This window comes from Zerene cesonia, chromosome 16 (assembly GCF_012273895.1).
Source record: "Zerene cesonia ecotype Mississippi chromosome 16, Zerene_cesonia_1.1, whole genome shotgun sequence".
Lineage (NCBI taxonomy): Eukaryota > Metazoa > Arthropoda > Insecta > Lepidoptera > Pieridae > Zerene > Zerene cesonia.
Window position 1 is genome coordinate 8,987,876 of NC_052117.1, and position 27,459 is coordinate 9,015,334.

Consider the following 27,459-nt stretch of genomic DNA (forward strand, 5'->3'; position numbering starts at 1 on the left):
GTAAATTACACATGATAACCATAAAAATATATTAAGATTAATAAAATGTAATTTTTTATTATTTCAACAATATGAAAGATGAAAAAGTATTGAATCATGTGGCGGGATTAGAATCTGCGTCTTTCAAAACAAATCTTGTTAATTAAACAGTTACTAACTACGCACACCAACTCCACAATCGTCCACCAATAATTAAATAACCTTAATCACTTAATAAAATCCCACTGACCTGAGAGATGCGTCTGCGAGGGGCTGTACGGCGACTTGATTTGCGGAAAGCCTGCAAGAATTGCATTCATTAAGTTACAATTATTTCCTACAGGAATCTTAATTTGCTAGGGGCGGTATCTCCCGCGGCTTTCAGGCCTGAGTTTATTACATTCATTGAGATGTATCTTACTATTTGATTACGCTGTACATTTAGAGTTAAAAGGTTGGGATGTTATCACTTATATTATGGTACATAATTTGGGATTTATCGAGCTTTCTTTGGGTGCAAGAATTTTCGAAATCGGTTAAATAATTTGTGAGTTTAATTACACATAATAAAATTTTCTTTATTGGTGTTAGTTGAAACCAAAAACACACAATTGCCGATTATTAAGATTCAGTATTAGTACCCAATGAACAGGCAAATAACTTAAGTAGATACTTATCGACGGTCTATGAACTCATTAAACATGCAATATTAATTGTAATATACAAGCAAAGACAGACAATTCTGTTTTTCTGAATTGTATACTAACATAATGCTTAAATATATACCTATGTTATCAATAATGAATAGCTTGGCCGAAACCTAGTTATACCAATATAATATACATGTAATATAAATACATGTATTTAAATATTTGTGAAGTCATTCCACCTGACAATATATTTCTTAATTAAATTTACATATCAACTAAGCGCGTAGGTACGTAACTGTACTGTAATTTCATTCATAATATTCAATTGAGCTTTTACGTTATATTTCTCTGCATTATTGTTTTAATAATTTTTTATTGCTTCCACATTCACTGCTTGTCTTTATTATGTTAATTGGTTATCTTCTATAATTTTTAATTTGCAAAAAACTTATCAATTTTCTGCCCCTCCCTAACATTATAAATGAACGTTGATATTTATCAATATCAAAATCTAGTCCAAAAGACACTCCGATGATGTGTTGTTTATTATTAAAAACATATTAAATCAAATACCTAATTCTTATTGATTTTTTTTATAAGAAGTCTGCACTTACCTAATACACTTTTCCCTGTGCCTAATAATATATCATATGAAATAAATGTTTTAAGTCCGTTGAAAAGTCTAGAATCCCTTTCAACTGATATAATCATCATAACTATCAACTACGCTATAGCTTATTACAAGTTTTACCGACGACGCATGAGCCAACACAGCTTGTCAAACACACGAGCTATCAGAGCTCCGTTCAGAATCTATTGTACATTTGGCGCAATGCGTAGACCAAGCTCAAATTTCAGCAGAGATAAAGAGGCACGGACAAAGAATCGAATTTAGATCGTGTTAGCTAAACAAAGGAAAGCTAAGACGGTGTTTTTTGTACAATTTCACGAGTTAACAAAGAAGGTTAAATACTTCCTCAATTATGTGGAAAACGTATGCATTGTCCGGTCTATTGTTGGGTGAATCAATTGGAGAAATTTAATAGTTTGGAAAACAACGTTTGCCGGTGTAGTCGTATCCACATTTATTAAGTATTTAATGAAATTACTATTCAAGGATGTTTACCTTTATTTTTGTGCGGTCTTAACTTATAAACATTGAGGTCTGAGAAGTACATGAAAAAAATGTAGATATGGATATTTCAGTATAATAAGAAAAAAAATTATTTTAGCTTTATCCAACCAGAACAAAATTTTTACTCGTTACGGTTAAATTATTAAGAGAGTTTTTTACAACTTTTATCCGACTTAGGCTAACTTATTTCTTTATATACTATTATTACTTCTATATATTATACTATATATTAAACAGTTCTACATACAAAATATTAGTATACGAGCATATTTATACTGAATTCAATCGATGAATACATAATCATCTCTGCAGTCATACTTAGCAAAATATTATATGACATGAGTATATAAAAACTTATACAAAAATGTAACTAATATATTCCTAGCGATGTCTACTTTCAGCCACTAACATTTAAGTCTACATTCTGATAGGCGTGACAAAAAATTAACAATATAAGAGTGGATTTTAACGTCGTAGAGTTTAAAGTGCAGCTGATGGCACCGCAGGCGACACAATGGCCTGGTATCAGGTTACAGATCACACAATATGCACTAGGGATAATGAGCTACTGACTTTTCGAGATCACTCGTACGCACGTTAAATGACTGACAATAGGGATATTTACGATTTGTTAGACGTTAAACTAGATTGTGGCGAGGACAAGGGCGTGATGTTGTGGCGGACATCTTTAAGACGATGTCTAAAGATTTGGGAATTCATTACATCATTACTCACTTCAATTGACTAACCGTGCTGATTGGCGCTACTTCGCTTGTATTGACCCGAATTAAAAAAGCCTATTTATGTAAAGTTTGCTTTCGAATGGTAAAATAATTTTTGACATCGATAAGTGTTTGAACATATTCGTGACGTAAAAAAGTACAAATCTTTACTTTTATTAAATTAATGTTGATATGCAATTGTTTTTGAAAAACATTGTTGCACACTTATGGAATTAATATATCAATGATAAGAATATTGCTCTTAAGATTTTATGAAGTACAGGCATTTTTTGACGTGGAAGACATAATACCAGTAAAATGTCAGAGATAGTTTGTTAATAAACACAAGCTTTTGGTTGAATTGTATTCTGTAAATTGTTTCGTGTAAATAAAATTATATGTTTATCACCATATTCTTATTTAAACTAATAATACCAGAGTACAGGCGCTAATCAGAAGCGCCCATATTCTTCATTAGTTCATTACATATTTATGTAATTAATTCCATTTTGAATGTAAAAAAATATAGATTGGTAGATACAGGATATACCATAACAAGCATTATGTATGCTATTATTACTAAAATATAGAACAACATTTTAACAGATAGGTACAAAACATTGATATAGTCGTTGCTATACGCCATTTTCTACCTAGATGTAAGAAGTTAACAATAGATTTGATTTGTATAATTATAAAACAAATTGACATTGACATGTTACGTTAATGAATCTATGAACGTATCCACTTACCTAAGAGTTCGTCTTAATTATCGATCTATTGTTAATTTGTATCGGATTCCCTCAAAGGCACTCTTTAATTAACAGAAGTACCCTTAACAAGGGAGGGGCAGGACTGCTATGGGTATGGGTGGGCAGGCATATTGCGTATTAGCTTAAAATAATACCTACATTAAATTTTCTAATTAGAAAAAAATTCTAAATTCTCTCTCTTTCTCATTTATAAAAAAGCATTTCAATGCTATAAAACTAAAAATTAAATTTCTAAATTCTCATTTAGATATTGATTGTTGCTAAAGAGCTATGAAAGAATTATTTAGGGACAGATAAAAATGTCGTCGGAAGAATATGTTTACAACTCAATTTTTTTTTATAGGTATAGTAATATAATAATAAAAAAACATGCAGGTACGCAATGTGTTACTGATACGGAACTCTGTTTATTAATATTATCCTGCTTTCTTGTTTTTGTTGTTCAGACTGAAAATAGTACTCTATTATATAGTAGGTATATACGGAATAGATTACAATTTCCCTCATATTATTAAATCAAATCGATTTTCTTCCCTCTGTCACAAATTGATGAATTAAAAAAAAAGGAAATTCGCGCTTAAACGCACAAGATGGCGGTCATTCGTGACCAACAAATTCACATTACCCAGCATATTTAAATGAACAATGTAGACTGAGTGCACGCAGCGTACGTGCCTTGCATCTTAATTCCATAAGCCAACAGCTTCTAACGACCCTGATAACTGGATAACCCGCTAATGACGTCACTAGAGGACTTATTAAACGAATAATGAGTATAGTTCAGTTTAGATTAAGTACAAGGGGCTCGATTTCAAGCTTGTTACGGGACCAAGGAATGTCTCCAACAAGTTGGAAGTTTTATCATTATAACTTATTATGGATAACGAGGTTGTCTGCCGATTGACTTTTTTCAAGCCTAGATAACTTCTTTACTCTTCTGAAGTATCTAATTCTTGTTATAATTAAGGAAATAAGGAAATATATAGTTCCTTTATAGAAATATGGTATACGATAAAAATTGTAAAATAAATTGCATACACCATTGAGCGACGATTAAAATATCTGTCTCCCATTGTCTATTTAAAAAAATTTTGTAGGTAAATATGTTTGCGGATTAAAGAACTAAAATATGAGGTTGTAAACGTAGAGGCGCTAACTGGGGCTAAACATGTGTATGAAAATTCTATGAAATTATACAAATATATGATAGGTCTGACACATTATTTTAATATATGTAAAACTCATCAGATTAGACTCATCTTTTCAATCAACATCCACATCCACCATAATTGTTAAAGCTGAATATAAGATTGTCTTTTATCAATTAGAAATCATATTAATTTTTATTTTATAACACTTAGTTATAGATGGCGTTGAGTCTATGTCCTACATGAATTGAATGCGGTGTAACGTTGCATTAGCAGTCGCTTCGTATTTCGAGTCTCAAGTTCGCAATAAAATTTCAATTAAACAGAAATGACTTCAAATATAAGCGCTCTTTTGTTAACGGATTAGCCCCTGGAATTTAGAGGGCTAGTAATTGAAATAGCTATGTGTATTAAACGGTATTACTGCCGACCAGCGCTGTTTGACCCTCCACACCCCCGGCTGTATGAACAGCTAGGAGGTGGCTAGGCTCTTGTGAGCTACGGGAGGGGTCATGGTACGCTGGTGGGGCTGTGTCGCCACATTCTTGGCGGATTACAAGTCTCAGTGACAGAACGCTTTCAATTAACTATCCCCTGTTTTGTATTGGATATTAATTTATTGCACTCATATGTTGGATAATGCGGTTGCAACGTAATTGCGTTTTATTGAATTTAGTATTTCAATAACTTTATATTTTAAATTGCGAAATATAAGAGGATGTTCTAGGATTAAAGTGTCTATTTGTGTGTTTAAGGCATCGTAGTGGAGAAATGTATAACCGATTTTAGTGAAGGCACCCAAGGACTTAATGTAAATCTGTTTGAAATGCTACAGATGGGATCATATCCGACTTTGAAACAAAGAGTTGCAAATTATGGAAATATGATTGATTTCTTTATTTCCTGCGTTTTTTGTATTCTTAATTCTACTTGCAACACCAACAGTCGGTGCTATTGAGTTTTTGCGACACTCAAAGTAACTTTTAAAGTGTAACACTGTCCTAAAAACACAATCTTTTCGATAAATGACACAAAATTGCAGGTCAATATTATTTGACGGTAGCCTGAGTAAACAGAGGTTTCCGTAAAAGAGCAAAAACTTGTGAAAGTAAGCGAAGCGCCACTTTATGCTGACTAAACAAAAAATGCTTAAGAACTAACAAATTGGGGTTTGAATAGCGCCGCTCGCATCATTGATTTGAAATATTAGGTTGTTTCATTAGTATTTATTTAGAAGATTATTATTTCACATTGTTACTTATATTTAAAGATGTTATCTGAAATAATTACTTTATCCTATATATTAGATATATGTTATTCCAAAATCTATTTATTTTCAAGGTCGGTCCACAAGAAAACACTTATAGATTTGGGCTTTGACATAGCTTTTTTGATCATGTATAACTGTATTACCTATCAATAAAATGTCGTTTTATACATACATAAAATATAATGTAAAGTTTGACGAAAGCACCACTTTTTTTAGTTTATTTATAGTTAAATTTTTTATTTTTTATTTTACAGTAATCAAATCTCAAATTAATAAATTTCCAGAGCTTCCTCCTAGTATAAATATTGTAATTCATTTCCATAAAACAAGGCCCTTTTTTAAATTGTCCTGTTCGTATGTTATGTTTTACGTCGATTATGCTCAACAATTCAACAGCAAGCAAACAGCTAAATTTTCACGATTTTTGTATACTACATATATATATAAATGGAACTAGCAGACATTGCTTATTTTCATCCTACTTCAAAAAAGTATCTTATTGTATCAAATCCATAGTGGGTGAAGTGGGGGAGAAAAATTTATAGGCAACGCTAACACGCATTGCAATTTGGCATACACATTCAGTAGAATTATAATTTATAACCCAACCCTTCAATTACAATTGCAACAATGAAATAAATTATAATACATCACAATATTTTGACAAGCGCCACGCCTTTCCAAGGATTACGAGGGATTATGTTAAACTCACTTCCTTTCCACAATGGCATTGTATCGAATGATCGTCGTCTTACACGCTGCGGTAATTGTATCCACAAGGATGCATTTATTGGCTATTATAAGGATGTTGAGATATTAGTAAAAGAGGGCATTTATAGCTTTAATTGTTTTGATATTTAAATTTTAGTTCGGCTTTCCTTTGTTTATTTTCTTCTGAAGTTCTGATCTATTTTATAACATCCTATCCTACTACATATTCTACTAATATTATAAATGCGAAAGCTTGTAAGGATGTGTGTGTGTTTGTTACTCTTTCTTTCACGCAAAAACTACAGAACCGATTGCAATGACATTTGGTACGTAGACAGCTGGGTAACTGGTATAAGATATAGGCAACTTTTTATCCCGATATTCCTACGAGAAACGGACTTAAGCGGGTGAAACCTCGGGGCGCAGCTAGTAAATTATAATTCTATAATCTTAAAGTCTATTAATTATTCACACATTAATTCTAATTCATAAAAAGTCATGAGTTAATGTCAAGATGAATTCATTGATATAATAATTCATTGATTTAACTGTCAAGATGAATATTCGAAAGGTTAATGTCCGAAGTTTGGGAATTATAAAATTTTGCGTTTCGCGAAGTTATAAATATATTTTTATGGCATTTTCGGAAAAGGAGCTGATAAACGCTAGATTCTCCCATGAACATTTTCAGACGCGTAAGGTTTTCAAGTCTTACGCTTTACTACAAATGAATTGTCGACTTTCAATAGTATGAGTTCAAGAAAGAATTTACAAGGGGAATAGAGGGAAGGACAGGAGAGGGTAAGGAAAAGGATACAGGCCTCCAGCACCACCACTCGCACAGCAACATTCAGGTACCCAAAAACTCCACTATTTGGATTAATATTTGTCTCAAATTATCTGTTTCCATCGAAACCTTTACAATAGGGACTATTACCCAGATTTTCATTATACTTACACTTTATTTTAGTTTGATGTAGCATACATCTGTCTGTTAAAACACTCGTTTTTTAAATATCTAGGATATAAAAACTAGAATGTTCATATACTTTTGAAAAGTAAAATAAATATTTTGAAAACAATCTGGATGCGTCTTCGTCTACCGCCCTCGGCTATACTTGGCCAAATCATTGTACGGCGCTACACGCGAATATCAACTCTAAAGACGACTTGCGAACTCGAAAAATAAAGTTGAAAATCGCATGTGCATGGTCTGTGTCGTCGCGTTATGACTAGTAAACAAAGCGTTTTGAATTTTATGCAAATAGCTTTTAGGTTTTAATTTGAGTGGGAGCGTCGTAAGGAAAGCATAGTGATGGGATATGAACTTTCTTACATCCTGGGTTTGTGTGATTGAATTTATTTAAATCTTTATTTTTATTCCACAATTTTTTAACACCTTCATATTTTAACTTTCAAATGCATGACAGAAACAGTAAGTTTTATTAATATATATATATTTATTTTATTTTTATTAATTTATGTTATAATTTCCATTGAAAACCCAATTTTCCCAATCTACTAATCAGATGTTTGATTCCTGTTCATTAAAGCTAGTCTGAATAAATTACATGACTGCATGACTCTGGTTACATATAAAATACAAGACAATAAGTTTTCACTAACATAGATGTTGCAGAATAAGCTAGAGCTTATTCTGCTTGAAAATTAGAAGCAATTTATTATATGTGTAATCAGACCATTTCTGCAGTTAAGAGATGAGGAGATCACAAAAATTATTCCTGTGAAAACGATGCAAGATATTGAAACCTCAGTTTATCGACAAGAAATCACCGATTAAAGAAGTTATAATTACATCACTATCAAAACGTCGAAACGCGGGGCGCGGGGCGGGTTTAATAGCAGGCAGTTAGGACTCTTTGTCCTACGTGTGAAGTGAGCACTAGGGCACACGGGCCCACAACCCACCACTCGCCGCAGACCTCCCGCCCCCCCCGCGTCGCATCGCCTCAAAGGGCCGCCCGGCATCAGCGCAGACACACTCAGGGGTCAACACACACTGGTCGGCTCAAGTATAAAACGTGTTTATTACGAACCACGTTTCCTGCATTGCATTTACGCGATTACCGTTATTGCCACACTAGAATTTCAGCTAAAGTTATTTGCGATAAGGCCGATATTCGCTTGCGCGTATTCATGTTTATATTGCGAATTTTCGCCCGGCGTACGGTACAGTTATTCCATAGGTGTTTCAAGGTGACGCTGCGGGCGATTCCGGGAGGGGACGCTAGTCTAATCCTTGTCGAGTGTTACCCATGTGCTGTGCTGGCCTATTAGAATAATTTATTTATATAGACTGCTACGATACACATGGCGTCTACAATTCTGTAAATGTTTAGTGGTATGAAACTATTGTTTCCTGTCATAGTAGTGACACAAAATTTGAAAAAAAAAAAAACTTAATAAGAACACCCTTATCATCTTTGATGATGATTAGTTCCGTAGGACATTTTACATAAAAATTATGTATCTTGTAAATAGTAATATTAAGAAAATTATTATTTTAAATTATGTATATAAATAATATTATATACTATCTCAGACGCCTGCCTCCTTGGTGCAGTGGTTAACACGTGAGCGAAACAAGGTGTTCGGGGTTCTATTCCCTCATTAAACAAAACTGGTGAGGTGGGGACTTGTAAAACAAAACTGTTTCGGTCTCGTAGGAGACAGAAGGCTGATCACCAACATGTCTATAAAAATATCGATCAGTGAAACAGATGCCCCATACCCCACTAGGGGACACGGGAATTCAGATTTTAAGTACTACTGATAACATATAAATATCCTCTTAATTTCTGTTTATTCCCTTATTAAAACAGAGGCAATGGTTTATCTCTGAAATAACGCATAGAATAACTAATCCTTATCAAAGTTAAATTATTTTCTACGAAGTATCCTGAAGGTTTTCCGCCACTTTCATATTGCTATCAGATCTTAAGGTGGTTGTTATTATTATTGTTTTAAACGTACGTAATAATAGATAAGATGTATTTAATCTACCTTCAAGGCCTATAGGTTATCAAACGGTGTCGAAGTATTTTTTTCCATCGTCTTATATATCTTATACTAATACTGCAACTGAGCTGGTGGCTCGCCAGATGGTAAGCGATCACAACCGCCCACGAACATTTGCGGATGTAGGGCCTCAGGAAATACGTTGCCCGATTTTAAGGGGCAAAGAAAGGAATGGATTCCGGAAATAAAGGATTAGACTGGGAAGGGTCCGGATAAGAAAACAGACCTCCAAATTACATTATATATACATATATATTAACAAACTATATTGCTTTCCGAACCGGTGGTAACTATTTAAAATATGTTATGACGATTAATTAGGAGGCCTGTGTCCCAGCAGTGGGAACATATATGAGCTGATGATGATGATGACGATTAAAAGGCGCTTTTATAAGAAATTTAATTGAATATAAATAAATGTTTAAGATATGAGTTCCCGAACGGTCTACTTTTCTAATTGGACTCATTGCTTCAAAGCTTATTTTCTATGATTTATCTAAATTAAAGTCACGGTTTAATTTGTATTTTTATATATGTGTTGGTAATGTTTTCCATACTACTGGATTTCAAAAATTAGAGACCTGCATCTTCACGGAGTGAAGCCAGCGCATATATCTGGTCAATTCTAAATATAATCAGCAGAGATAGATTCTACGCTTTCCTTTAAATACTTATACTCTATATATACTAGAGTCCGCCCCGGCTACGCCCGTGGTACATGAGACTGACGCTTTAGAACAAACCATCTCTTGAAATTACTCTTATTAGCATATAAGTAAAAATCTATGTAAAGTTCATGCTGGGAAAGAATTATCTTGAACGACTAATTATTACATTATTTACAGCAATTGTATGCGAATTTTATGACGATGAAAAAAGTTTTAATAAATGAATGATACCTAGGTACTACTTTAAATGGGTACTAATGTTTATGTATTAAATTTTTGTTGAATCAATTACAAACGATGATGTCAGATATGATTTATTGTGCGTCCTATTAAGTCAACACTGATTGATTGAAAATAAAAATTCGTATAAAACATATATCACATTAATTTATAAATGTGAAAGTTAATTTGTTTGCACGTTTGTCCGTCAATGACGCTGAAACTACAAAACGAATTTATATGAATTTCGGTATACAGACAGTGTATGAGGTGACTTGGGTGATAGAATACTTTTTATCCCGATTTAATGCTTCCTTGGGATAAAACAGAAACCATGATATCCGGGCGAAGCCGGGACGAGTTAGTGAGTCTAGTTCAAAATATATCAAAGTATTCTAGATTATACTTCCCGTAGAATGATAAAATGTTCTCAAAACAGCATATTTTGATTATCTGTGTTATTTCGATTTTTTGGTATATTTTAATTATAAGTGTCATACACTTAACTGATAGAAACGCTCACATACAATTTTAAAAGCTGGATGAACTGTTAATTCTCGTCCTTTACAAAAGCGGGCTCAGCTAATCCCGTCTAAATATCAAATAAAACAACAGCCTCACAGCGTAGCATAATAAGCTCCCTTTCTTCCTCGCATCCTTCAGGCCTTGTTCGAAGTACAAATAGTCGTTTGTTCACGACTCTCTTACAATCTAACACCTAGCTATTGTTCTTCTAAAAACTAATGAACACACCTCGCGCTTACATGAGTGACAATCGAGGACGTCGCGGGGCGGCGGGAGGGGGCATAACGATGCAAAAAGAAAAAAAACAACCAATTGGCACTTAGCTTGTAGCAAACAAACGACTAACTACAATGTCTTCATATTTAGTTAGCATTATTCCGCGTGTTTAGTGTAATTGTGCTCTATTTGCGTGCCGTAGAGCTGATATTCGAATACCTCCACCCGGGGGCAATTATTTTTCACGGACATAGTAAATTCTGAAGACGCTTTCGCAGAAGAATGAAATGTGGCGTCTTGTTGTTTCGAAATGGTCGTGCTGAGCGCTGTATATACGTCAGTTTTCGAGCTTTTCCGTTGTATGCTTGAGAAAAATGGGGTATTTTGAGCTCCAGCTCTGTGCTAATTGTGGGCAAATGGAACAACTTTTACGGGAAATTAGCTTCGTGTTTTTTTGTACTCGGTTAAACTCGGTCAAAGTTGAAAATGTCTTGAGTTTCACACCTCGCTGGTATTTAATGTTTCAGTTGTTTCGTAAATTTTAACAAAACAATGTTTTTAATGTAGAATGTGTAACAGTAAATGCTTGAAATGTGGTATATCCTAAGATTTTCACGTAAAACCTAAAATATATTTTGAATGCTAAAACTCCGTACGGTTGGGTGATCACTGCTCATTCGAATTTTTACCGCGACTCACTGGGTTACATCTTAGGGTTTATCATATTTACCTCAAAGGCCCGGTTAATACTTATTGGTAGAATTCGTTTTGGGCCTCGTCTCCAAAGCTGCAGCATGCTTGCTTCGCTCGCTCTCCTCTAAGCTAAAAGATTCGGATAAATCTAGAAATATAAATTTATAAAATATATACATTTTTTGATAATAGTTAGTTGTTCACACTCTATTCTTAATCACTTTGTGTGTTGGTGTTTCCGCATCTTGTGAATTGCCACTCTTATATATCAAATTAGGTTAGGTTTAGACTGACAGTTCATTAAAATATAATATCGAGAAGTACTCAATGTTTTATTCCAAAAAAATCAACATTTCGACGCCAAATAAACTCAATACGTACTAAATTCTAATAAGTTTTCCCTTTTTTATAAATCCTTGTATTTGAAAACTTATTTCCGTAAATCCTGTGGACTGGAAAGATAAGATTTACCAATAAACGGTTACATTTACGTTTAATAGCTGAGTTTTAAGCCACACACCTTATTGTTTTAAATGAAATTACCTATACCAAGAGAATAACTCTCAGCTGCAAAAATTAACTTTATAAATGTTTTCATTGAAATAAAACTAAGTAGACACCCATGTTATAGTTGACTTTTTCAGTTATTCTCTCTTACTGATACGTGACGATTATAGTATGTTGTATTGTTATTGGATCCAATAGGGGTATATTTATATATTTGTAGGCTAAATTAATATATATTTAAATATAGTATTCTGATCCCGGTTCAACTAGGATGCGAGGCTAGTTAATTTTTTATTCTACGTAAAATATAAGTTACAAATTGAAAACAACAAGTCGGATGTGAAGATAAAATTTTAATTTCGATCACAATAGCACTTGCGCGTGCGCACACTGCTGAATCTGATAAAAGAGGTTGTTATTATTTTGCGAAATTTGTTAAATTTAAGAAAGATCTCTAAAATATACTAAGTAAATCTAAAAAATAGGTATTATATTGTAATCACTCATTTGCAATCATTAATAAACAGTAGCATTAAAAATCAAATCACTCCCTCCACAACGCCCACACACTGAACCTCACAAAAAATCACGTAATAAACCCGTTAAAATATCAAAGTACCCACAGGAAGGCCGTGTCCGCAAGGTGGCACACGATTACCCTTACAGCTATTAATATATTAGCGGCGACTTGCCCCGGGAAACCCTCATTAAACGCTGGATAGCTCGCGTTTAATAAGAAAATAGCGAATTCATACGGTGACGGAATTAAGCGATTCCGATTGGGCTGGAGGCACACTTGGCTCGAAATATTCCATATAATCAAAAAAAATAAATCAACATGCTTAAATTATATAAACATCTCAATTGTTTTACTAACTCTATAAAAACAACAGACAGAAACAGTAAAAGTAAGGATGATTTTTTCAAACCTGGCGATCCTGATAAGGATAATAAGATGAAATCTTCAAAGAGTCTTATTAATCCTAATATTCTAAAAAAAGTTTGAATAAAATCTGTCCGTATAAGTGGGTCGATTACATTCAAATATTCCTACAGGTGAACGTTATAAAAGCTTCTTAAAATGGGATATACGCCTTGAAAACATTAATTATCTTTAAACGAAAACTTAAAAACAAAGAAAACTGTTTGAAAATAAACTTAATTGGTACTTAAAAATCTTGAAGTAAACAGTCATAGTATTCAAGAATAAAAGTTCACGTGATAACTTCACGGTAAGGATGTATGAATAAGAAATGTATCTTAATAAGGCAATTATTACCTTACATACAAGTCCTTTTTTTATTAATGTCTCTATTAGTCTACTACTGTGGACTTAGACCTGTTCATAATTATAAAAGGTATTTGTTACCTTGATATAGGTAAGCTACTGTACCGTTTTACATAAATAGAATAAGGAGAAATAAAGGCGTTCACTCAACTAGATCACAATGTTAATGTGAATAATTATATCATTAGCATTTACGGGTAATTTATTCATCGCCCGTTGTGTCGCGCGCCGGCAAACGATTGTCATCGCAAGGTTTGGTTCGAAAGTGAATTAACAATGAAGTCGGCGCCGCGAGCCCCTCCCCTCCCCTCCCGCCGCAACCCGCGCCTGCGACATCCCCTCCCCCCCCTCGCACCCCTCACCAGCCCAATTGAACGAACAAACATACAACTATGACCCATTTGCGGGAGACTTCATTTCTTGTCAGTTCTTTAAACTTTGCAAACTTTAACAGGCATTTTTAATTGCTTCTACACGCGGCGCATTGAACGAGAAACTTTTAAATAATTTCCCTATTAAATTCAATAGGACACATCGTTTTTTAATACGTCTACGTTATTTCTTTAAACAGAATTAGAAGGGTAAAGTCAAATCAAATTACCAGTTAACACTTCCGACGAGTCGTTGCATGTTTCCAAAAAAAGTAAAAAATTTACAGCGTAATTAAGGAAGAAAAAACAAACCCTCTCAAGTTGTACATTGTCCTAATGCTAATCCAGGCGACCCTCACTAATGGAGGTTTTAAGAAAGCGAAATTAAGCCATCTTGCCTTAAAACGTCGAAAAGTGTGGGGACGCCGCGCGGGAGCGGCGTATCCTACTGACAAATATGTTTTGTTTTTTGCTCCGATTTCAGCTTTGTTGATTTTAACGGTTTTATTAAATTGTTATGTGTATTTCTGAACCAAAAAATCTCAAACATTTATCTGGTCAAGTACATTTAGAAATGGTTGTGCAATGTAAGAATTCATTGTATATTTTCCATAAATATAACAAAAATTTTAATATTATGTAGAGAAATATTCTATACAATATTTAAAATGCATATCTATCTATGGAGGGCCTGCAGATTCTAAATGGAAGGGGGGAGGTTGTTCTTAAAAATGTGCATTTAAAGTTACGACATCGGTGTTATTTTAAATTAATCAAAACCAGTAACATACATCATAAACTTTTTTACTTTTTTGCTTATTAATAGGAAAAGGGAGATCACTTTTCCTATTAATAAGGATCTCATAGAAATAATAATAATATAAATACATACTACATATTAACTCGATTCTGTATTCAAATCGTGAGTCATAAAGTACGACAATACCAGCGCTGAACAGCACAATATTTAATAAAATTACCATAACGATGATACGTTCGTATTAAATAACTCATTGTAAATAAGCGCCCAATTTATATTCTGCCCCAGGGATATTATCATAATCGGCCAACGAGCGAGACAAAACATTACCTAATTCCCCACGTAAGACGAGGACGAACGATCTGAAAACTTCTGACGACGCTAAAAATTTATTGGAGTTCTTATAATGAGGTTGTATTCCAGTTTGGAAAATTCTTGAAGTGATTTAACTGAATTGTAGACTCTACAGCCATTTGTATAAGGTCCACAGTTGTGCGGTTTGCATCACTTTCAGTACTGTGTCCAAGAATTCCACGTTTCACTTAATTAATTTTTCATTTAATTAATTCCGTACATAACGTTGTTTTCTAAGAAATTATACAAACGCAAGCTCTTTATTAAATTAATCTTCCATTTAGAGGACACATTCAAAATATAGAAACGATGTGCGTTAAATCGATGTTTTCTTATTTTCACAAAAGCTTAAAAACAAAGCAAGCCTGCCAATTCGTGTTTTACCAAAACCGTCTCCAATTTCAGCGCAAAACAAAAAGATATCGTCGCAAAGCACAAAGGTGAAATAAAGGATCCATTGTTCTGACTTATTAGTCAATTCAACAATATCCTAACTGGAGAGCCCTCAGGGAATAGTTTAGAATCCTTCACACCTGTCTCGATAACAAACAAACTAGAAAAATTCGCACTGCGAGGTCGAGTGTCCTCTATTATTGTTATATGTGTACAAGTTTCGACTCTATTCGTGAGATTTAAAGTTTAAATTAGCGTGTGGGGGTGATAGTTTCATTTTGAGGCTAATTAGAAATGGGGGGGTTGCGATGGGCGGCTGGGCGGCTGCGCCCTACAATGTGAACTCACGCCGTCAGCTGTAGACTGCCAACTGTTTGTTTTATAACTCATAAATAAATCCGATTGTGCTGTTTGTTTGTCGTAAATATTTTCCTTAGTGCACTGAGCAATGCTCTCTATTCGCTTCGATGACATCGCGCTGGATGTACGAAATACTTCTGCTTCAGAAAGTACAGGTTAAGACGGTTTGGATTTAAGTACATATTTATACTTTCCACATAAATACTTTGCTTTCTAAACGTATTGAATAATACACGTTTAAATAAACACAAATATTATTATTTTTCTTTTACTTTTAATTGTCTCTGATATTTTTTACAGAAGTAAAAGTGTATGCCTTTAAGAAAACAAGCTCATCACTTCTCGTCTTAAGTCAATGTATACTCATTTGCAATATCCACTTCACACCATTTTATATTTCATCATATTGTTCTCCATTTGCGGTTTATTACACGCAAAAATCCCAGCCAAGACAGATCCACAAACCTACCCAAAACCTATAATATTTACCCACCCAAGCACAGCCGGGTGATATGCTAGTGGTGCGAAAGTAGCTATTAAAGTCGCTAGCTTTGTGCGGAGGTGTCGAGCCGCGGTCTCCAGTACTATTACACCTACGTAGCTACGTGCTATAGTCTCTCTTGATGGGTGTCGCTACTTGCGACTTTTCGTATTAATTAATTACGTGTCTTTGATATGGGTTGTTATTGATATTTGCTAGATTTGTGGTGCGATCAGTTGAGTATAGAATTTGTTATTGTTTAGAAACAGTAAGTTTTGATTGTTGTAGTAGGTTTATGCTAAATTTAATAGTGTGAACTCAATATGGTCGTGTGTAATCGAATTCAATTATTAGGAAGTTAAGTGCATCAAATCTTGGGTTTTTTTTATTGTCTTTGTCGTTTTTATGACACGGTAGGCTTCTTTCAAGATTACTAGTAATGCACATAAATATTTAAAGTCTTCTAATTATCTCTTCTCTTCTCTTTTTATTTATGTTATATCATTATCGCCTTCTCAAAAGCTGCAAAGGGCCATAATTTGTAACTTTTTTTAAAATTCATTGCATCTGATTTTCTTCACGAACATCTTCAAGTGGCTAACGTCTGGCCGAACGCGAGAGGCCAATCGATATCGGCAGAGCCGTTCTCTAGACGGTGATCTGCATAATGTGTTGATTATAAAGCGATCACACAACAATAAGTGGCACGGGACAAAGGCACTGTCTACGTGAGCCCCCTCGCGTGACACAACGCTGCTACATTCTTGCTTTAATCGCGATTAAAAACACGATTTATTAATTACTTTTTCCCTAATTAGTATGAGATTACTTAATTCTTAATTGCATGTCATATTGCGTGTATGCCGTTTTTTTATTTTAGTTGTTTGTTACATGTTTAAATTCGGTGCTGCAAACGATCGTCCAAAAATGTCAAAAAAAACTGTATTTTCCGTCGCCGAAGATTGGTGAAAGATTGGTGCATTTTCTTTACATTAAAACAGTATTAAGCTTAGATTTTTTTTATATATTGTAATTAATTATATAGGGAATGCTCTTCACTAGCCTAATCCACACTTTCCAACTTTATCGTGTCGCAGTCGTGTCGCAGCGTCGTGTCGTGTCGTGTGTCGTGCGGGTAGCAATATGCGCGATGTTTGTGTCGAAACGCGCAGCTAATATCGGCCGGAGCGCTCTTACTTCACACCTCCACGGATCTCGCGTTCAATTGCATTGTGACTTTGTGGGGAGATGACGCGATTTCGTTTCACTGTTCATTAATATATATGTTACGTTTCTTGGACCTTGTTGTAGCGACACATTTCTGAATCGCGCTAGCGAATTTTTTCGTTACAGATGTTATATACAACTTTTCAACATCAATTAATTGGAGCCTCACAGGCCGGCGAGTTGTGTTAGCTGTTTCGATGGAGGAATTCCTTATATCTTCACACTTGTTATAGTGTAAGCTGTATTTTCTTTCAACAACAAATTACTTATGTACTGAGAAAATAAGCAAGATCCATAACAGGTTAAACTGTCAAGGAAAAAATCGTTTCATTCTGATCATAAATTATCATATGTACATAAAAACACCTGATTTTACCTACTTTATAAACACTTTAATTGCAGTTCATATTTTGATTTCGTGACCATCATATTAGCCAATTTACAAAAGCGGCAGACTAAAGATTTTATTAAAACCTACCGTAATATTAAATAACCAAGCTCAAACGCCATCGGCTCTCAACACAGCCCACGCTAAAAACCGGTTCCATAAGGAAGGGTTGGAACACGTGTTCCTGTGTATGTGCGCGTGTGTGTGTGTGCGTGAACCAATAACCGACTACCCTTTTCGCTAATGCCGGAATTACAAGCTGCTAAATTAATAGTACTAACAGTGATGTAAATAATTATCGTATCTGGTATACTTATTGGATAGCACTGGAAGGTACTGGGTTTGATTCGGCTGGTTCACTTTGTACCCATTTTGTAAACAAGGCATGCAGGCAACAAGCTCTGCTCTCGTAATATATCGACGTGTCTACATTGATAACACAACAATTTAAAAATAACATAATATATCATTGTTTATTTAAAAATTCATTTTATATTATTTATCCACAGAGTTGTTCTACAATATTGACTTATTTATTTAACACTTTATTGTGCTGGTATACAAATAAACCTTAAAAATAAAAGACTTACAACTAGACCAGCACTGAAGGCGACCTTATCACTAAAGAGTGATCTCTTCCAGGCAACCCACTGTGTGAAAAAATAGTATAAAGCAGGAGGTAGGTCTTATTTTAAAAGTACTTAACGTACGTAATCTGACGTCTGTATGAATGTTTAATTGATAAAAACATGTGTTGAACTAGAACCATACGCCAGTATCAGAGCTCCAAAAATCCAGTACATTTACCACATAACTTAACATACCGTAAAAAATCTAATGATCGTTATAATTATTATTCAATATTGTACTGAAAGGCTACAAATAAAGAACTTTTTGAGAGCTTAGATCAGGTTGTTGTTAAAAAATATATGGTTTATTTCATATGCAATTTTACAAAATATGGAGTAGTAGGGGCCTCCTAGTAAGTTTAAGTAAAAACCTGTGTCTGGAGGACCCGCTCGCATGGTATATGTACATTATAAGGTATATTCTAATATCAGCTTGCTATACCTTGATTTATATCTTAGCCGAACTTTATTCTAACTCGATCAGCTGATTTGTTTGACACAGTACACATCTATTTTTGTATTCGATTTAAATCGTCTCTTGTACTTTGAGTAATCACTATAACATAATACAGCAAAGTCGCTTGCCGCGTCTGTATATATGTATGCTTAGATCTTTAAAACTTCATAACGCAATTTTATGGTTTTTTTTTTAAATAGGTAGGTTGATTCAAGATTAAGGAATGATGATAATGGAAGGTTTATATGTATAATAACATTTAAAAACTACTGCGCCCCGCGGTTTCACGCGCGTAAGTCTGTAGTCCGTAGAAATATCGGGTTAAAAAGTTGCCTATGTGTTATTCCAGTTGTCCAGCTGTCTACGTACCAAATTTCATTGCAAACAGTTCCGTAGTTTTTGCGTGAAAGAGTAACAAACATACCTAGACATACACATACATCTATCCATACATGCGCTCTATGTTTTTTCCTAAAAATAAATACTAAACCATTAATAACTTTACTGGATTCTATACCTCATACAAATCCATGGTATTGATGATTTTGAACTACTTAACAGTCTAGCAAAATGGCTTTGCAGCAAATGTTTGGGTAAAGGTGTTTACAATTAAACCACTTAAGGTTATATCCCACACATTAATATGGCCAATTGGAGTCGAAACTGGGCAATTTAACAATTATGCTCATAATTAGTATCTTCCTACTTACATTTAGTTTTTTTATTACAATTTATTTATCGCAGATCTGATATATAGCAACAATCGCGAAGAATGTGCAAGACATACTAGTTTTTCTTCACAACGTTTTTATGCATTAGAGGCACTAATCTATGAGCGAAAGGCAAGTGCAAAACAACAGGATACCAGACGCATTAGCCTTTGAGAACTAGCAATTGCCAAAATCGCTTTGTGTAAGCCCTTAAACTTACATTTCGACCCGCCCTTGCTAGTTTTAGACGAAATATGCCTCTCCAAAAGGTCGCTTGCTTGCAATAATACTATTTTAATTGTATGTTTGGATAGTATTCTATTTCGTTAGGTCTTAGGTTGGTTCTAATTTAGAATTGACACAAGATGTACACCAAAACCTATATAAAATGCAGACTAAATGGTATATTAGCTTTTGGATATAATTGCAGGAATATGTATTCGTTTCAGCCAATATTTACTGCAATAGATAACTTCAAAAGATTCCAGCATTCCATACAATGCTGTAGTTACTAATCCAATTAAGTGCATTATTCGATATTTCTAAACCGTATCCAGTTTACACGTAAATTTATTTGTGTTTTATAAACGGAGTTTTGGTTACAAAGCTGTGAAATTGTAAGCCCTGAATATGGAGACATCTAATATCTATTGCACATTACCAGTTTTATTAGATTGTTATGATATAACGCTCCAAATACTTTTCTGTTGTTGATTTTATCCAACTTTCTTATCAGTTGATGATAGAACAAATGTAGTGATTGGTAGATATTATATCGATTGCTACATATTTATAACTGTCACTGAAATGTCAATCATGGATCGTACTAAAATAAGAAGCGTATAAGCTCTCCCAATGAGATAAATTTAATTCCTTATATTTATTTACAATTCAAAACCGTTTCGCGTTAACACATTTATCTCATGCTCGAATGTAACTCTTTGAGATTTGATTTTGACCCACTTTAAATGGACAGATATAATTCAAACTGTGTACACTTCTTAAAGATTGGTGAAAAGAGATTAATTTCGTGAGTTTATCCTATTGTCTTGCTCAAGATTCAATAATTCAATAATTTCCTCATATATTCTCTGCATAAGGCCAAGTGCGAAAATTTTGTTGATTGTATTAGTAAAGCGTGGTTTTTTAATTTATTACAACTATATTAATTATTGCTTTTAATAAATTTATAAATGTTAAGTGAATATGAATAAATACAACGACACACTATCCACTGTACCTTGAGACTGGAAACCTTGCGTATGTTAGTGTATCTACACGTGGAAATAATTTACGGATTTTTTAGCTATTTTTTCATAAAACTGCAATGATTCTTGTCAATTCGTACTGCATATTAAAAGCTATAGAGAGGTTATCATTAGAAACTATATGAAAGAAAGGTTTCCATTCTAACCATTAATGATTAAATCTAACACATCCATTTGTTAAACCTATGTATAAAGCACCTTCTTTCACTTATTCTTCTTCCAGTACTCTTTCTTTTAAACAATATCTATCGGAAATTGCAAACCCAAAATAAAACAGCTCCTTTACAATACGATAACCTTAGGTATAGAAGTCATATACACAGCCCCTTACCGAACTCCGCGCAACCCTCGCCCAAATATCTTTGAAATCGATTCGACACTCATTACATCGAGATGAAACAAATAGAAATACTTACTTTTGAATATTTTCCATCCGTGTTTCCATCATATTTTTGTTTGAGACATTTTATACAGCATAATTTAACTTAAATGCTAGCATCTATGAACGTGAAATCGATATTTGATTAGATTGATCACCTGCTTCTACGATTAAAGGATTACAAATTTAATTATAGTATTTTAGCCTCTGGGTTCGATTCTACGATCAGAAATACCTTAATCCATAGACGATGTACCATCATCTATAATATAAAGCGGTTAATCAACAAAATACAAATGTGATATGAGCAGATACGTGTGAGTATGCAGTCACATATTGCGTCAACAAACGCAGCGACATGATTTGGATAATTTAACGGGAGAAAAATAAGAATTTTAAACATTTTGATACATTGATTTTCAACACACGGTCTTACTATAACTTTTAACATATTCATTTTTGTTATTATACAATGGAATTAATGATATGTAGCCAACGACATTTACTAGACAAGAAAGCTTTCCAAGAGAAAGATTTCATTATCAGTAGTAAACTAACAGACCATATTATATGAAATTAGTATTATGAATGGTTTATACAATTTAAAGACTTATGTGTTTACATTATAATTGTTATGATATGCATCCATAATAATTAAGTAAATTAAAAATTATCTTCATAGCTAGATGATGTACCGTGCCGTCTTGCGTTTCTTTATACGTGTCTTCAGTTACAGTCTTCTAATAAATTTAAATGAATACAGAAGGTAAACAATTGAGTGTAGGTACTACTAACTTCATAACGCTTAATGCAGGTGTCTGATACACAACAAAAAGTCGTGATTCCTGACGCGTCGTAAAGACTCCAACCAATAACCAATAGACAATAGCCGAGCCAAAATAAAACCCCGAACAAAACGGTCTAACCTGACCACTAATTTTTTGAATTATATCAGCTAACGTATTATCAGGTTGACGGAATCCCGAGGGCTTTATCCAGCCTTCATTGTGAGGAACAAAGAGGTATTCTGCGAGGTGTGAGCTGTCTGTATCTTCCCTTCGCAACTGGTTTCTTACAAAGACTTTTTTGTGGAATCTTTGTGAGGTGTCGTCGTGAGTTTACTAGGTTTGGTCGTGGAGTTTGGATAAATTCAAGTTTTAATTCAACGAGCGATTAGATTTCGTATAATACACTATAATATGTTAGATAATACGAATATCTCAGAAATAGGACATAGGAATAGGATAGGAATACGAAAACAGGCGGGCCGCATTGTACGCTCAGTTACAAACGACTTAAATGTGTATCCAGAAAAAGATACTTTAAAATAAATCATCTCGATTAATGAATAGGAATCAAGAGTAAAATATTTGATGCTTAAATATACAACGCCGCATAAAAGAGACAAAATATATAATGTATGGGGTACGAAAGGGTCAAAACTATACATTTAGAACCTTCGCTTATATCACGTTAGCCCAACTAATATCAACTCTATGAAATATATACGGGCTTATAGAATTGACTAGAAACTCCTTTTGATTACTACTTTCAAAGGAAAAACTTGATTTTCAATCAACCTTTTTTCATAGTAATAAATTCCACACGGCAATTGTTTTCAACAGAATTGAATTACCTCATATTTTTTTATATTGTATTTACATCTAATAATCTGGTATTGAATACTAAATATAATCTGTGGGAGAAGGAGACAATAATTATGTAGAAAGTACGTAATCTTTATTTTATTAACATTCTTGTTTATTAGATCGGTTTGATTGTGCTACAATTGTATTCATTTGTATTTAAAACCTAACCTATTATGATATCTTTATATTATCTTATTATATGGCATTGAAAATATAACAATTTCAAAATAAAACCGCTATATTCTAAGATTAGATCTGTAGTTATGTTCTTATATTATGTTTTTAATTTCTGCGTATTGCGATGAAGTAACAAATATCATAAGCATTAGATATTATAGAGTCTAACAGTGTAGTATTGTCGTATAAAGCTCTAATTTTATCTAAACTAGCTGTGAAGCTAACATCATTTAAATCTATTCAGCCTTTAAGTTATAAGTGGTACACGATTTTCTTTTTTAAAACAGAACAATCTAAAATAAAGAAGATTCAATTGAATCTGCAAAAACATGAAATTATTTTTGAGAATAACTTTCGCCGTCGCGACTTCACCCGGTCTTACCCGGATAAGTTCCTACAGCCAACATATTCCTGATTAAAGAATATAGCTTCTTGGTAGAAAGATGATTCTCTAAAAACGTTCAAGTAGTTTTTCTATTAAATCAATGCTCAGTCAATTCATAATATTTCTCATCAAACTAAGTTACAAAACTTATTGCTAGCACATTAAGTATCACGTAAAGTCACGGTAAGAAGCTAGTGTAAAGTAAGAGTAGGAATATTTTAATTCGCGTTGAAAGTGCGCGGGCGCATTGTGCGCGGTGTGGCGCGCCAGTCGCTAACTACCTTTGTTCCTATACTTAGCGATCCAGCCTTTGTATTGATTAGCTAATGGCCTCAGAATTTGTTGAAAACGGCAGTTCATATATGATTTATTTGTGTTTATTGCTAGTACAAAATAGGAGCACAGAATTTACTTGTTTGTTTATTATAGTTAGCATTTAAATGGTGACTATAAAAATCATGATCTTGCCTAAGAGATTATGTTCAATATTTTCTTATTCTCTTATTCCTTTTAGTTTTAAATGTGAGACAAAAGGTTTTTGCCGTAGAAAGAGGAGTTGAGAGTCTTCTTTTTTGTTGAAAATTTATTTTTAATAAAGTCACAGTCCTTCCATAATTGTTTAATATGTGGATATAATGAATATTGATTATTATGAAAATATGTTACTCTTATGAAAATGGAGGGATTTTAATTGATTTATTTCATTACACATATTGCATAAAGACAAAAACTTGAACTTGATCAATTGAAGTTAGTATAGTTGTTTGTGGTGTATTAAATAAATAGTCTATAATTCAATTGTTATAGTTTATGTTAAATAACGTTTATTATTTACTTTTGTTTATATTAAAGTATAAATTGAAGTTGAATTTACCATTCCGGTAAGCGCGGGTGCGCGCCGACGGAATCGCGAATTTGTAAGAATTCAAAGAATTCAAGAATTCAAATTGATTGAAGGAATAATGATTAAAGTTATCGAAACTTGTAATATAAAGCCGAAGTGTTTGTTTGTTTATTTGAACACGCTAATCTTAGGAAATACTGAACCGATTTCTAATGTTCTTTTACCATTTTGTAGGTACGTTATCCCTCAGTTCTGTAGGCTATATATGTACCACGGGTAAAGCCGGAGTTAACCGCTAGTTCTTTCATAAAGTATAATAGTTACCTATAAAACAGTTAAATTTCAATCGAATCATATATTCATTGTTACTATATATTTTTAAATAAAACTTCTTAAAATTAATTATAGGACTTCATTAACTACTAGATTACTAAGTATTAACATATTAAGGTTTTAAATTAGTCATATTTATGAAAATATCGTTGTCATACCTATATGTAGAGTTCTATCATGTTGTACATATTTTAGGTAAGTTATTATTAAAAGTACTAATATAAGAATTATTTCTGAATACGTATTTACAAAACTACTTGTATTTTATAATTATATATTTTAGAAATGCATAAGTATAACATGATTTACAATTAACTACAAGTAGAAAAAAGTCATAATTGAGATATTGGATAGCGCACTAATATTAATTGTGTAAAATATCTGCGATTTCATATTTCATTTTTATTAATCTAATAGTATTGTAGACGAAAATTTATTTTATTTATATATTTAACATAATACCCTTTTTTTACATTGGTAATTCTATAAATGCGGTTCCTAAAATTCAGATTTGAAAATGCTTCTTAAGTCCAGTTTATATAAGCTTTGAATTACTTTACTTTTGTTTTAACTTCGAGTTCAAGGAGTTACTTTATAAATGAAGTTTTATTAAAACATTTATTGATTGATTCAATCATTTTTTAAATAGTCCATAGCCAAGTAAGAAAAAACATTCAATATCTTTACTAAACCATCTTAATGAAGATTACATACACTTATGTATAAATTTAAATATAATCTATAAATTTAAATTCGCTCTTCCTTACATGCAATTTTGAATTACCATTCTTAAATTAATCTCAAGACAGAACGGCAACTGGCCACTAATAAAATCGCTAAGCCCTTCAAAAACCAGACCGAAAGCCTCTCTTGGAACGTGTCGCGTAGCACAAAAGCCTCAAAATTCACCTCAATATAGATTGTCGATTGCTAACACTACGGCAAGGAACCTGATCCGACTGCTCTGAGCGTTTTGTCCGCTAATTATAAAACAAAATAAACCATTTAGTTAATTAATCAGAAAGCCGTCGGTGCGAATTCAATTCACACACGTTATTTTTTGGTTTGTCGACGTGTCGCTCCGTCTGTCTGTCTGCCGCCTTTCTTGTGATTTGTTTTAATGGATAACGTTGAATGTCTAATAAGGTTTTACTGTTCAATTGTACTGATTGAAGCTTGGTGTAATTATAACTCGCTTTAATAGAAAATGAATGAAGATGAAAAATTATTTGAGTTCAATTAAAGGAGTAGAATAGACAGTTACTTAATAGATGCATTTATTTCAATACGGTTTTGCTTTTTTTAAATTGTAGAAACAGATTATTTAATTTTATTGAACAATTTTATAATTTCCTTTTGTTTCTCTTATTACCATGGAGTAGGTATGTAATATAAAATAAAATAAAGTTTATTTGAAAATTATTGATTCAGTTCAAAATCATTTTTTACGACCAGTAAATTTAAATACTTAGCCCTATTGATACATGTTTTAATTAATGTTTATGTATATAAGTATTTTATGAACGATAGCTAAAATATTTAAATTAATTTTACACATTAAATATTCAAGTTTGATCATAACAAATTTGTCTCTCTTGCTTGTAACTAAGGGATTATACCCCTTTTTGTGTTAGTTAGCCCTTGTTGCAGGCAATACTTACCAGGCGGCGGATGTAACAAGGGGGGACCGGGTAGGAAGGCCGCGGCCACCGCAGCTTGCGCGTTGAAGGCCGCCGCGTACGCCACTCGACTCGCCACCGACGCCGGCAAAGGGAACTGCGGCGTATAGGGGCCTCTCGGCTCTCTGTTCTCAGATAAGTTCAGCACTCTATCGTCCCGGCTCTCGAAGTATCGCTCCCGGCTCTCGCGGTTGTCCGACAGCCCCAGCAGCTCCTGTATCGCGAACGGCGACCGCTGCGGCGCTCTGGGCGCGCCCGTGTTCGCGCTCATCGCTTGCATCTCCGGCGGTTTACTTAACTGCGCTTGTACATCTCAACACTGTGCAACACTCGACGTTCGATCACTAGATTCGATTGTTTTATGATACGCGACGATTCGACAATTTCGAAATGAGAGACCGATCACGTTTCGCGCAATGGCCCGCAACACGACCGCTCGCTGCGACGTCCCGAGCGCATCTGATCGCGGCGCCGCCCGTCGCCTTGTAAAAACGACAAAACCCCCCTCGGAACTCCGGCAACTCGGTTTCGCTATTGAAAAATCTTAATTCACCACCCTCCGGGTCGCGGCGGCGGCGGCGGCGGCAGCGGCGGCGGCAAGTGCGGCGCAATGCCGGCGCGGCAGGGCGCACTTCGGCGCGGCGGCGCGCGGACTTACGCCCTTGCGGCGCGCGGCCTCCCCGCCGCGCCCGGGCGGAGTCTGCTAATAGCCAATACGGATATTTTGTTACCGCACTCTATTGGCCGGATTTCTTCGCGGGGAACCCGCCTACTCGAACTTCTGCCGACTGAATTGATACTGCAACACTCGGCGATAGAGCTGAAAGTGTGGGGCGCGCTAGAGTCGATTTAATTTTGATTAATTGCGAGTCTGACCGACGCAGGTGAGTCGCCGCGGTTCCGCGAGCCGCGGTAAGGTGGAGGCCTTATTTAGTGAACGCTAGAGGGTGTATTAATTTACGTCCGCGAATTCACACGAGTGTATAATATCCCATTATAGATCATTACCTACCCGCCATATGATTCGGGGGCGAAACAAAGAGAGGCCTTTTTACGCCCACATATAATTCAC

At 34.2% G+C, this 27,459-nt stretch overlaps 1 protein-coding gene across 1 annotated transcript in view; it reads right to left on the reverse strand.

The window, feature by feature from the left end:
• LOC119832887 (visual system homeobox 2-like) overlaps nucleotides 1-26,842 on the reverse strand; it is an 86,318-nt gene extending 59,476 nt beyond the window's left edge. Inside the window, exons 1-2 of the mRNA XM_038356700.1 lie at nucleotides 26,370-26,842; nucleotides 230-280 (exon numbers count right to left, since the gene is read on the reverse strand). Coding sequence (XP_038212628.1) covers nucleotides 230-280; nucleotides 26,370-26,667 — 349 coding nt within the window. The 5' untranslated portion in view covers nucleotides 26,668-26,842. The remainder of the gene's footprint in view (nucleotides 1-229; nucleotides 281-26,369) is intronic.
• Nucleotides 26,843-27,459: the final 617 nt, after the last annotated feature.